General features: G+C 40.7%; 1 protein-coding gene across 3 annotated transcripts; it reads left to right on the forward strand.

Moving 5' to 3' along the window:
- Positions 1-3196: 3196 nt before the first annotated feature.
- Positions 3197-14571, forward strand: LOC120737448 (P2Y purinoceptor 1-like). Of its 3 annotated transcripts, none has more exons than XM_040038152.1 (2): positions 3197-4087; positions 13181-14571. In XM_040038152.1, the coding sequence occupies exons 1-2, from the start codon at positions 3316-3318 to the stop codon at positions 13423-13425; spliced, it is 1017 nt and encodes a 338-aa protein (XP_039894086.1). In that variant the 5' UTR covers positions 3197-3315; the 3' UTR covers positions 13426-14571. The 3 variants fall into 3 exon arrangements, with proteins under 3 accessions (XP_039894086.1, XP_039894085.1, XP_039894084.1); XM_040038151.1 differs by having other exon boundaries at positions 3203-4058; positions 13152-14571; XM_040038150.1 differs by lacking the exon at positions 3197-4087 and having other exon boundaries at positions 12276-14571.

Genomic DNA, 14571 nt, shown 5'->3' on the forward strand with positions numbered 1-14571 from the left:
GTGGGAAATGTTTCATTGAACAGATGTCAGAAGCATGTGTAACCATAATTGTTACCCAGGGATAGGTATACTAATAGTACACAAGAAATGTACTGACAACGGCAAACATGTGAAAAAAGTTTGGGAAAAATAGAATCCTTTTTTTCTCACACCATTTTTTTGTTTTTGTTTTTGTTGTTACAATAGTTTGCATCAGCACAGAGCAAAAAGCTCATTTGCTCCCACCTGATGTGATATTAGGGCGATATTTAGTTTCGCCAGTAGGTGGCAGTGGCGGCTCAGACAAACGGGTGACAGGCAAAATAATCCCTGACAAAAGTAACGCAGGCCAGTTATTGTAATGGAAGCCGTCAGTAACACAGAACTCTTTTGCTGTGTTTCAGCACAATAAACTGCTCCACACATACAAGGTCTTAAATAATCAGGCCCCATCTTATCTTAATGACCTTGTAGTACCATATCACCCTATTAGAGCACTTCGCTCTCGCACTGCAGGCTTACTTGTTGTTCCTAGAGTGTTTAAAAGTAGAATGGGAGGGAGAGCCTTCAGTTTTCAGGCACCTCTTCTGTGGAACCAGCTTCCAGTTTGGATTCGGGAGACAGACACTATCTCTACTTTTAAGATTAGGCTTAAAACTTTCCTTTTTGCTAAAGCATATAGTTAGGGCTGGACCAGGTGACCCTGAATCCTCCCTTAGTTATGCTGCAATAGACGTAGGCTGCCGGGGGATTCCCATGATGCATTGAGTTTTTCCTTTCCAGTCACCTTTCTCACTCACTATGTATTAATAGACCTCTCTGCATTGAATCATATCTGCTATTAATCTCTGTCTCTCTTCCACAGCATGTCTTTTATCCTGTCTTCCTTCTCTCACCCCAACCGGTCGCAGCAGATGGCCGCCCCTCCCTGAGCCTGGTTCAGCTGGAGGTTTCTTCCTGTTAAAAGGGAGTTTTTCCTTCCCACTGTCGCCAAAGTGCTTGCTCATAGGGGGTCATATGATTGTTGGGTTTTTCTCTGTATCATGAAGCGCCTTGAGGCGACTTTTGTTGTGATTTGGCGCTATATAAATAAAATTGAATTGAATTAAATCACCATGTGCACCTGGATGAACCATGTCTTCCTTCAGTGTGTAACATCAACATTAGCAGCCACTTAATAACAATATTTTATTTCTGATGCAAATATCTTGTGATCCTTGAAATTAACTACTGTAGCATGATTACAGCACCTCCTGCCAAATGCAATAAATAAATAAAGGTGGGATACATAAGTAAAGATCCTTTAATTTCCATGTAAAAATCATGGTAAAATCATGTTACATAGACACCAGTGGCTAGAAGTGGTACATATTCAAATAATCTATCAGCCAATAACTTGTACTTTATGTAGTATCTAAATTATAATAGAAATATGTTTATTGTATTTTGCTTTGTTTTGTATGGCATTTTTTTCTTTTCCTTCTTAAATAAACTTCTGTATATTGTTTACATGATCGGAAATTGAACAAAAAATGAACACAATACCAACAGTTGCGTCAAGGTGTTTTATATTGTAAGGTAAAGATCCCACAACAGTATAGAAAAAAATAAATAACTTTAAGAAGAAAGTATTGCCACCCAAAAGGAGAGAAGGGCAATATCATACACAAGTGCATGTAGTATAGTAGAGACTTCTTGCCCCAGTTGGTCTTGTGTTGAAGTGTTCATGTTGATTTAAGATTTGTAGATAGTTTTCTTTAACACAGATGAGATAGAGACTGATTGGATATGAAAGAAAACCAACCAAATCAGACAAGGAACTAGGAAATAGAAACGTGGATAACTAAAGTAGGGAGCAGTGGAGAATAATACCAAGCTAGAAGACCAAACAATGCACAACACATAACAAATCCAGACATGGACACTGTGCTAAAGTGCAAAATGCTGTAAACAAAGAATGCTTTCAAACATGGAAGTGTTAATCATTTATTTTCATCACCAAAAATGCAGTGAATGAACAAAAGAGAACTAACCACAGATCTTCTGTGGATGTAAGCTTCCTCATATCTTTCTGTCTCTTCATGTATCTCAGACACACTCGATGATGTTGAGATCAGGACTCTGTGGGGGCTGTACCATCATTCCCAGTACATCTCTGACTTGCTCACTGTCTACAGCTCAGTCAGACCTCTCAAGGATCAGATTCAGATGTTTTACCTGTTCCCAGAAATAGATCTCAGTCTGCTAAGAGTGCTTTCAGTCATTGTGGTTTTGTTCTTTGGAACAAGCTGCCTGCTGACATAAGATTTGTGCGTTTATTCAAAAACAAACTTAAACCCTTTTTATTCACACAAGCCTATCTATACATTATTGGTGATATGTTCTGATGTTGTTTTATTTTTGTTTGTTTTTTGTTTTGTTTTACTGTTTTCATTGCCTTTAGGAAGTGCAAAGCCACACATGTTTGCCTTTATTTTCTGTCTTTTATTTTACATATCATAAAATACTGTTACTTCATTACTTAAACAACAAAAGATAAAAAAAAGGTATCCACACTGATATTTTCGTGTTTTTAAAAAGATAAATAATCAACAGTCTTTGTGAACAAGCAAGGAGTTAGATGCATGAGATGAGTTGAAGAAAATAAAATGCAAAAAAAAAACAGGGCTCTGTGTGCGGGCAGGCAGAGATGGAAGACCCAATCGTAGGACTTGTGGAGACTCAATGGCAAACTCAAGGAATCTCAGCTTTACTGCTGGCATGAAACAAAACATGAGACCAAACTGAGAACGCTAAACAAGAACACACAAGCAATTCTGAGGGCACAAAGCAAGAGAGAGCAAAGGAAAACACAGGCTTATATACACAGAGTAATAATCAGGGCATGGGAAACCGGAGGGAGACACAGCTGGGAGAAATTAGGGCTGAAAAGACACGGGGAAGTAAAACTGAATCCACTGACATAGGACTGAGAGCATCAAAATAAAACAGGAAACAATTCACAAAGACGCAGACTTGACGCTGAACTAAACCTACACTAAAGACGAGGGCACAAGACACAAAATCTAAGAACAAAACCCTAAAGCAGATTAAACTGAAACATGGAATATAATAATCCCCCCCCCCAATGTTCAGCACAAAGTTACACCCATGATGGAGTAACAGGCTACAATAACAGGAATAAAGATAAGATTTATAGGAAGCAAAAGGCCACAGGAACAGAAGGCCACATTCCAAAGGTTCAGACCTGACTCAAGCAACAACAGGTGCATTTGCTGTCCCTTCACTTCTTTCACTTTTAATTCTGCTACAAAGGAGAGAGGTTGTGTGGACAACATGTCAGGAATAGCAACTAATAAAACTTCCTTCTTTCGTTCTAACTATGAACATGTAACTCTGCCTGCTGTTTACACCTTTGTTTTTATCATTGGTCTGGGAGCTAACGGATGGGCGGTGAAGTCCTTGCTTCAGAAATGGAAAATTCTTGGACACATTAATGTGTTTCTTCTGAACCTTGGAGTTGCTAATTTTTTGTTCCTGCCAACTCTCCCATTTTTGTCAGCATACTATTTTATGAGGAATAAATGGATATTTGGAGATGCCTTCTGCAAGATCACAAGATTCTGCTTCAACTTGAATTTATACGGCAGCATTGGATTCCTCACCTGTATAAGTGTGTACAGGTACCTGGCTATTGTCCATCCAATGAGGGTGATGGGAAAAATAACCGTCACTCTCTCTGTGGTTATCTCAGTTTTGGTTTGGCTGTTGGTGAGTGTTCAAAGTCTTCCAGATATGTTCTACCCAAAAACCTCTGCAAACAACACTCATACAAACAGAACTGAAAAATGTCACCATACCACCTCTACAGAGTATGTTGAGAATTACCTGAAATACAGTGTGGGTTGGACATTGACTGGGTTTGTTATGCCACTCCTTATCTTACTTGGCTGCTATGGACATGTGACTCTTGTTTTCTGCCGCAAAAATACCATTAATAAGGTGGTGAAACAAAGAAGCTTAAGGTTGTTGTTCATTTTGATTTTGCTCTTCTCAGTTTGTTACATCCCCTACCATATTTTTAAGAACCTCAGCCTTTATTCAAGAGTTCTGATAAAACACAGGATGCGTCCAAAATGGGATAAGGGAGTCTTTAGTGCTCATCAAATCAGTCGTGGTCTTGTGTGTCTGAATAGTGTTTTGAACCCCCTGGTTTACCTCCATGTCATGGATATTCCTGCTCAGCTCCAACAGCTGCTTCAGAGGTTTCGTCAGACATTTACTCGTTTGTTTGTGTCAAACTATGTCAGTGTGCCTGTGGCACAAACTGCAAACACAGCAATATCTTAACAGTAAATAATGACTTTGCATGCAAAAGTAAGTAAGTTAAAGACTGCTTTATGTACTACAATGTGCTTCATTCTCTTATTTATCACTCCCCTTCTTCTAACAGTTCTTCTAACAGCACAAGTGGTTAGACAAATATGTATATATACCTTTGTCTATGTTTTGTTTCCTATTCTATTGCCTTGTATTCTGTGAATGACTAAAACCTGATGGAATGCATTTACTCTTTTGGTTTAAAACTCATTCTCCTTATCATGTATGCAAGATGTCATTGTTATTCCTTGTTATTGCTCTGTATTAGCTTCACTAGCTATTAGCCTTTAACTAATGATGTTATGTATTTGAAATAAATGTAATTTAATCCTTGAAAATTGCATTATTCAAACCTCTTACAACAACAACTTTCACTTTAATGATAGATCAGGACAGAGCTCTGGCAGATTAGTATAATTTATTTCATATTAGTGCTATTACCGTATTTGTTGCACTTTTCAAGAAACTCAGCCTTCATTCAAGAGTTTTGTCAAAATGAAGGATGAGTCCAGATTGAGATGAGGGAGTTTTTAGTATTCATCAGATAACTCGTGTTCTTGTGTGTCTGGATAGTGTTTGGACTCCCCTGATTTACCTCCATGTAAAGGATTTCCCAGCTCAGCTCAGGCAGCTGGTCCGGCAGTTTTATCAGATGTTTAGTTGTCTGAGTTTAAAGACTGCATCATGTAATTCATTTTATATCATTCTTTTAACTATTATTCTGTTGTTGTTTTTTTGAATAACACTTTCAACAAAAAGGTCTACATACATACTTTTATACACACACTTCACACTCAATCTACCTTCAAGCCTGTAAAGTTTATTGTGTTTATTGCTGACACACAGTCCAGATGTATATTCCATGTATTTTGTAGTGGCAACCTCTGTTTTGTTTTTCTTTTTTGTTATTGGTCAGTTTAAAATCTTGGACACTTAAGAATTGTTGTGCAAAATATTGGAAGCATACATCCTCAGATTTAAAGCGACCTTCACTGACCTTATTTGCCATAGCTGGTATAAAGGGCTGTTGCTTCATTTGTCCTTTTGTTCACCAGATTGTTTCATCATCTTCTGTTGTAATAACATCCAACCTTCCAGTTTCTACAACATAATCATAGTTCTTCTTAACCTTTAAGTTCCTGTGAAAGATTTAACTCGTTTTTGTTCTGTCATGTGCCAGCTTGTAGCTCTGTATTCTGTAGAAAACCTTTGGATTTCCTGTCTGCCATACGAGCCACTGTGAAATTTAGGTGGATTCCTCTGATGCACATTTCATGGCCATTATGAATAAACTTTTCAATATTTACCAGTTGTTATCTACTGCATCTAAGCTTTGTCATTAATAATTAGCATAGCTCATTACTGGGGACTGCTAAAGAGGTATCATATTATCCTGTAAACTGTAAACCTTGTCCTGAACAGCATGTTCAGACATTTTTCTGTCCCTCCTCTACATCTAGGATGGTGAGGGAAGCTATTAGCTATAGTGTTTAACTGCAGGCACATTTTATGTAAGATTCTGGTTTGCTTATTTGGTAAGGAATGTTTACTTCCTGCCATTTATGGGCTCACCTATGCTTGTATATGGTGGATCATTAAAGAGGTTAAGCCATATACGGAGTGAGGGAAGATGACCCTTTTATGACCACCAGGAAGTCATGCATACAAACACACACACACATGCACTCAAGTGTTTGCACATACACACACACACACACACACTCAAAGTGTCTTTGCTTTCATGACACACCATATGGGTTTTACAATGAGGTGTTTGTGTAACTATTGTCACTGAATAAAAGGCTGTGAAAGGATGCTGATTTTTTGGAGCTGGCTCGGATCAAGTGAGGAGCATTCAGCTCCAAGATCCTGATCCGACTGGCTTCGCTTGCAAGTTAAAATGGATTGAGCCCTGATTGTCTTGCTTTGTTCAATGGGATAAGTGTCTGAGCTAGCAAGGCCTGCAAATGCAGACCTAACATTTATTTGGTCCTTTAAACCGGAGCCCAAAATCGCCCCCACCGAAGAGGGTGAGGACACACCAAAATCTGTCGACAGCCAGGATGCCTGGGGCGCCTGAAGAAAGCCCTGGAACGTGAATTTGAAGCCAGGCCAGTAAGATACCGTCTGAACTCCCCTCGGGGAATGACGATTGACGGGATCCAGAGACTGTCTCGCAAGTTAAAATGGACTGAACTCTGATTGTCTTGCTTCGTTCATGGGGATGTCTCTGAGCTACCAAGGCCTGCGAGTACAGACCTAACAATAGCCTAGTTTTTAAAAAAAATTACTATGATAAAGATAATTTTGATTTTTTCTTCAGTGTACCTGAGCTCAAAGCTAAACCTTTCTATAGGCTGTATTCAGTGTTGGGACTAACGCATTATTAAGTAACGCGTTACAGTAACTACGTTATTATTGTGGTAACGAGCACGGTAACTAGTTATTATGCCAAAATCAGGAACGCGTTAGTCGTTACTGGGATTTAGATAGGGTCGTTACTCGTTACTTCGTGTGGTGGCTATCGCGGAGCTTCCACAGATTCAGTAACATTAGCAAGTGGTGGAAGCCAGCTGGTGGATGAAGGAAAGGGGACGCAGAAGGAAAAGAGACCCGAGGCGGCCGCCGGTCCAAGTGTGAACTGAACTTCAGGTAAGAAGTTATGACCTGCAGTCTCTCTGGGTCAGATATAAACCAAGTTTAGGTGGAGTTTATTTTCGTTATTCTGACTTTTTCCGTACTGCGTGCTAGCTAGCATGACGGAGTTTCTATACAGCTGGGTGGTGCTATGAAGTTAATGATGTTGAACTTTATTTTGTTCATAAGTTATTAGAGTTGCCAACCGTCCCGTCTGGTATTCAGAGAAAATATTACGCGTTTCTTATTGAGGTGAAAAGGAACAGTTTGTCCCGTAATTCAGCTACAATGAAAAAGGCACAAAGCTGGAGTTATTCTGTGTCTTTGCTGCACAGCTGCCTCTTCTTCTCTCATTCTCTCCCCTCCCTCTCCTGTTTCTACTTCAATCATGAAAACTGATCAATGATCAGCTGATCGGCTCTCTTGTTTGTTTATCGCCCACTTTGCGCCAGAAAGAGGAAACCAGCGGATGTCGCGCTAAACAACAGCAGCACGTTTAAGCTTGATCAGCTGTTGTTAGAATTTATTTAATATTAATTTCTAGTATCAGCTGATGTTTGCTGGAGCCACAGCTGCAAAAAAGCTGCTGGTCATGATATGGTTTGGTTATCTGGTGAGAGGGAAACATGAAGATGAAACCAGGAGATGTCCTTACTGAATCATCAGAGCTGTGATGGAGAAACAGGTTTACCTTTTAGGTGACATGAATGAGTTGAAGGGAAGTTATGAACTGTTTCTGAGAGACAAATAACCCCAGGATCCTTTTTTAGGTAGCTGACAGCTGGTAACTGTGCAGGTGCGGATCTAGCAAAGTGTTGCCAGGGGGGCATGTAGGGCATTAACAGGGAAAGGGGGGCACAAAGAAATACTTTTCTTTCTTATTCTCATTTAAAATGTCTAGCTTTTAAAAAATAATTATCTGAATCTTACAACAAACGATTGATAGATTGATGCATATATACCATCAAAACAGTGTACATCACTGTCACAACAGTGTTTATTTTCATTCAAAGGCTTTATGATTTTTCCTATAATGGTGGGCGGTCTCTAGTCAAAATGCCCGGGCCAATTTTCTGTCCCAGTCCAGCCCTGTATGCAGCTCATCTGCAGTCTGGTGTTACCTACATCTTCCTATTCAGAAGACAGAATTTCCGAGTTCTGAGTACAATCGAAAGCACCACAACTGCAGTTTTTGTGTTGGATGTAAAAGGCGCACATGACGCTGTGACGTAGGCTAGAATCATGGCAGCAGTCAATGACGGTCCAGGCGTGGGATTTCTCTCGTGGAAACATGCACATTATCTTTTCCTTTCTGTTGGTAGGTGGCACAGTGCACTTGTGGCAAGTAAGCAAGCTAGAAGACTGGCAAAGTTATGGAAGAAACACATTAACAAGAGAATTCTGAGTAAAACCAAAGTTACTGTCGCGGCCTTTTACGTTCCAAACACCAAAAAAGTCCAAGAAAAGGCCGTGGGTGGCAACGGGAGGTTTGTTTTAGAACGCACTTCTGACTCCATTGTTTAAAAATCATATGCCGTTTATTTCGTGGAAAATTATAAACAAAAATCAGCCAAATAACTTCTTAAAACTTAAAATTAAACGAAAGTTAACTTAATTTGCTTTAACAACTTCAAAAGTGATCAAAAAATCATTTTCTAACCCTCCCATCCTCCCATCTGACATTTGGCAAACAGAAAACAAAAAACCTCCTTACCACACCCATCCAGGGTGCTCTTAATCTCTTGATTAATGGGAGGGTCCATAAGCTAATAAACCAATCACTTTGCAAAAGCTTCTCCAATAAAATTAGTTACAAATTTACATAACAAAACCAGGTCAGTATATTCTTACACCTTTAAGGAAAAAACAAAAATGAATACAAATTACATTTTATAAACATTCAACAAAAATGGCCACAACAGTTACTTTCTCTAGTAACTAGTTACTTTGAAAGTAACGAGTAACTTGAAGTAACTGAGTTACTTTTGAGAGAAGTAACTAGTAATGTAACTAAGTTACTATTTTAAAGTAACTTACCCAACACTGGCTGTATTTAAACACTGTATAAAATATGCCCTTTGTAAATAAGTTGAACACAATCATGATATATTATTTGGAAATACATAAAAAGTAATTAATATTATCTTTAGATCTAAAGGACACCTCCCAGTCTTTAGTCTTAATCGTGGCTACTGTTAGTTGTCTTCTAACAATCAGTGATTAACTAATTAATTAATACTTGAAGTAAATAAATCAGGTAAGTGTTATGAGAAAATGCGAGTGGACTCAGAGAGCAGAAAACACGGAGACAGGCCCTTGGGGTGCAGATGTGTCACCAGGGTGCAGGGGAGGCATCCCCCCCTCATCCCCTTCTGGCCACCTGTGCCTCAATTTTATTCCACAACTTAGACATCCACATAACACATACATATAGGGCCATGAGGGTGGGCACGTTAACGGTGTCCAGAGGACGGTCTGTCTGTTCAACCCCACCTCTGGGAGGAGGTGTTGGCTGTCCGATTGGGATCTGGGATGCGGGGCCTCCCTACTGCTGCGGAGCCGGGGCGGTCTGCTTTCCTCCACCGCAGGGGAAAGGGAAACATCTCCTGGGTCTAGGTGCAGTTTCCCCCTCTGGGGGCGAGGGTACCTGGACCCGGGGTATAGAGTATGTTTGGGGAGTGTGCTTGTGTGTACAATGTCCATTTGTGTCTATGTGGCAACCGTGGCTCAGGGGGTTGGGAAGCGCATCTGTAACCAGAAGGTCGCCGGTTTGATCCCCGGCCTCTCTGTCCTGGTCGTTGTGTCCTTGGGCAAGACACTTTACCCTACTGGTGTTGGCCAGAGGGGCCGATGGCGCAATATGGCAGTCTCGCTTCTGTCAGTCTGCCCCAGGGCAGCTGTGGCTACAACCGTAGCCTCCACCAGTGTGTGAATGCGAGAGTGAATGAATAGTGGCATTGTAAAGCGCTTTGGGTGCCTTGAACTTTATTAAAACTCATAAATCCAATCCATTATTATTATTATGTTCGGTGAGTATTTGTATATGTGTGCATGAGGGTGGGAATGCATGTGTGTGCCTGTTTGTCTGTGTCTAATGTCAGGTCGGGTCTTAGACTCCAGCTCTCTGGGAACTCCCAGGCCCTCCAAAGTATGGAGGCCTATCTCCCCTCACCACAAACCCTGCCGGTGGCTGATGCCCTCAGGGGTCGGTGCGTTGGTGGTTCTTGGTGTCCGGGGCTGGGCGCTCAGGTATGTACCAGCTCACTCCCGGTGGCTACTTGGCAGGGCCTGGCGCCTGTTGGTCGGTCAGGCCTCTTCCAGGGCGTAGGGAGCCCTCGGGCCTCCGGCCTCTGGGCCTGCGGCTTAGTTCACTCTGGCACAGCTGGCTACCGGCAGAGCCGGCGGGCACACCAGTGCAGCCCCCTCTGTCTTCTGCTCTGTGGCTGCTGGGTGACCCCTCGTCTGGGGCTCTCCTCAGCTCTTCCCAGGAGGGTGGCACGGTTGCCCCTCCAGTGGTCCTCCTTGGGCTCTCGCACTCTGGGGCCTCTGGATGTCTGGCATCTGGATCTCCTCCATTCCTGCTTCATGCCCTGGGGGACGGGGCTATGGCTCCCTACACCCTCTAGCAGACCATTACATGGGGAAACCTTTTGAATACAAGCGCGCTGATCCACACAGGTGTGCACACAGGTGTTCACTGTCCATAGACATAAACTACACCTTTCTTGGCTGCTACCTCAAAGCACATTGTGCGCTGTCGGTCTTGCGTGCTGCACCACAACATTCAATATTTAGTATTTACTGCTGTTTACACTTAGCTAGATTAATGCGATGGTGTTGTGTTGCTCTCTTTTTTTTCTTGTTTTCTCTTCTTTTTCTCTCAATGGGTGATCCAGGAGTTTTTTTCTCTCTCTCTTTCTCTTTTTAAGTGCCCTTTCTCACTGTCCCTCTTCCCCTCTGTTTTTCTTTTCCTTCATCTTTCTTTCTCCCTTTCCTATCCCCTAGTCATGTCTGTCCCGTCTGTAAGAACTGAAAATAAAATAACATAAATAATAATAACAAAGGTTGATCAAATGGACCAATACGGCAAGGCCGTGATGATCCACTTGGTAAAGTAAATCCATTGGGTCTCCTTGTTGGCCTTCAGACAATAATTCTGACGGCTAAAGAACCAAATGGGACAGACAAAAAAAACAAAAAAAAAAAACAGTGGAGGGCGAATTTCAGAAACAATGTATTTGCAACAGAATGTAAATGGTAACGTGGAGCCAGGACGTCCAGGGGACGAAACACACACTAGTAACGCACTCGATCTAAGGGGAGAGGAACATGAGAATTAGGAGGGTCTTGCCCAAAACCGAGAACAAACATAAACCAGAATTTACAGAGAGAGGTGTAGAGCTTACTTGATACTGTCTGCAAAAACCTCTGGAAGGAAACGAACCAGACGAGGCTAAACAGAGAAACAGAGAGGCGAAAATCCTGGGGAGGAAACAAAACTCCATTCAGTCACAAGCAAAATAAATCCACAAGCTCCAGTAGGCAACCGAGCCGGTTTAGAGGCACTCCAGAAAGGACAATACTGCGACACTGGAGCTCTGTCGGGCAGCTCCTTAAGAACGCTTCTGAAGAAAGTGTCTAATGAATGACAGGTGTGCCAGGTTTGGTGATTTGCTGCACACGCCTACCTATGCGAAAAAGGAGACACAGAAAAACACAGACAAAACACCGCACTATTGGGTTTATTCAAACAAACCCCGCTGAAACAGAGACCAACAAACTGCAAACAAAGCAAGACAACACAGCGCTCTTTGTTGTTTCACTTGCAAGGGAAGTCCGGCCAGGATCTTAGAATTATTCATCCTTCATGTGAACTCAGTTAGCTTCAAACCTGACTTCCCTTATGGCTCCTTTTATAAATAAAAAGCAGCTACACACAGTTCAGTTAACCACATAACAATTAAGGCAAGCATATATGAGCAAGTGTGTGTGTGTGTGTGCCATCTCCTGTCACACCATACATGGTGCGATCTCTTCTCAAATCGCTCTATACAAAAACAGAAGTTAGCAGTCCGACTATTTTTAAAAACAGGAACTTGTGGTTTCTAAAGATACGATTGAAGCTTGTAGCAACAAGACAGCTTCCTACATCTTATGTAGGGAACCTAATATGGAAGAAACATTTTATCAAAACACATACAAGCAATGGTTATATATATCTTAGCACAAATGACAATCTAAAAAAAATCAACTCTAACACACACAATTTTATTATTTTCAAAAGACAATAACAAGCTGTTCTTGTTATTGTTATTGTTATTGTTAAGCAAGGAAATGGATGCATGAGATTTTGCACACGTATCTCAAACTTGCAGGGTCACAAGCAGGAAGAACATGTACATCTGGTTTTCACTTTTTGTGGACAACATGTTAGGAGACAGAATGAATACAAATTACTGGTTTCGTTCAGTCTATGAACATGTAACTCTGCCTGCTATTTATACCTTTGTGTTCATCATTGGTCTGGGAGCTAATGTATGCGGACTGAAGTCTCTGCTTCAGAAATGGAAAAGTCTTGGACACATTAATGTTTTTCTTCTGAACCTTGGAATTGCCAATTTTTTATTCCTGCCAACACTTCCATTTTTAACAGCCTACTACTTTATGGAGAATAAATGGATATTTGGAGATGCCCTCTGCAAGATCACAAGATTCTGCTTCAACTTGAATTTATACGGCAGCATTGGATTCCTCACCTGTATAAGTGTGAACAGGTACCTGGCTATTGTCCATGCACTGAAAGCGAAGAGAAGGATCACTGTCCGTACCTCTGTGGCTATCTCAGTCATGGTTTGGCTGTTGGTGAGTGCTCAAAGTCTTCCAGACGTGCTCTTTCCCAAAAACTCAACAAATGAAACTGAAAAATGCTACCATACCACCTCTTATTACTATGTGGAGGATTACCTGAAATACAGTGTTGGCTGGACTCTCACTGGGTTTGTTATGCCTTTCCTTATTTTTCTTGGCTGCTATGGACATGTGACTCTTGTTCTCTGCCGCAAAAATACCATTAATAAGGTGGTGAAACAAAAAAGCTTAAAGTTGATGTTCATTTTGATTTTGCTCTTCTCGGTCTGTTACATCCCCTATCATATTTTTAAGAACCTCAGCCTTTATTCAAGAGTACTTTTTTCAACCAACAAGAAGTATCCATCATGGGATAAGAGAGTCTTCTGTGCTCATCAGATCAGTCGTGGTCTTGTGTGTCTGAATAGTGTTTTGAACCCCCTGGTTTACCTCCATGTCATGGATATTCTTGCTCAGCTCCAACAGCTGCTTCAGCGGTTTCGTCAGACATTTACTCGTTTGTTTGTGTCAAACTATGTCAGTGTGCCTGTGGCACAAACTGCAAACACAGCAATATCTTAACAGTGATTAATGACTTTGCATGCAAAAGTAAGTAAGTTAAAGACTGCTTTATGTACTACAATGTGCTTCATTCTCTTAATTATCACTCACTTTTTCTGGATAACAGTTTTGGCACAAGTGTTTAGACAAACATGTATATATACCTTTGTCTATGTTTTGTTTCCTATTCTATTGCCTTGTATTCTGTGAATGACTAAAACCTGGTGGAATGCATTTACTCTTTTGGTTTAAAACTCATTCTCCTTATCTTGTATGCAAGATGTCATTGTTATTCCTTGTTATTGCTCTGTATTAGCTTCACTAGCTATTAGCATTTAGCTGATGATATTATGGATCTGAAATAAATGTAATTTAATCCTTGAAAATTGCATTATTCAAACCTCTTACAACAACAACTTTCACTTTAATGATAGATCAGGACAGAGCTCTGGCAGATTAGTATAATTTATTTCATATTTAGTGCTATTACCGTATTTTTCACACTTTTCAAGAAACTCAGCCTTTATTCGAGAGTTGTGTCAAAATGGAGGATGAGTCAAGATTGGGGTGAGGGAGTTTTTGGTCCTCATCAGATAAGTCGTGGTCTTGTGTGTCCCCTCCCCTGGTTTTATTCCTTGTAAAGGATTTCCCTGCTCAGCTCAGGCAGCTGGTCCGGCAGTATTGTCAGATGTTTAGTTGTCTGACTCTGTCAAGCAGTAGCATCACGACTTTGGCACAAATTACACAAGTGTAAAAAGATTTTGACATTAAGTATTGACTTTGGCTTTCTCAAGCACAGCTGAGTTTAAAGACTGCATCATGTAATTCATTTTATATCATTCTTTTAACTATTATTCTGGGTTTTTTTTGAATAACACTTTCAACAAAAAGGTCTACATACATACTTTTACACACACACTTCACACTCAATCTACCTTCAAGCCTGTAAAGTTTATTGTGTTTATTGCTGACACACAGTCCAGATGTATATTCCATGTATTTTGTAGTGGCAACCTCTGTTTTGTTTTCTTTTTTGTTATTGGTCAGTTTAAAATCTTGGACACTTAAGAATTGTTGTGCAAAATATTGGAAGCATACATCCTCAGATTTAAAGCGACCTTCACTGACCTTATTTGCCATAGCTGGTATAAAGGGCTGTTGCTTCAT

Source organism: Simochromis diagramma, unplaced genomic scaffold, assembly GCF_900408965.1.
Source record: "Simochromis diagramma unplaced genomic scaffold, fSimDia1.1 OVJJ01000061.1, whole genome shotgun sequence".
Lineage (NCBI taxonomy): Eukaryota > Metazoa > Chordata > Actinopteri > Cichliformes > Cichlidae > Simochromis > Simochromis diagramma.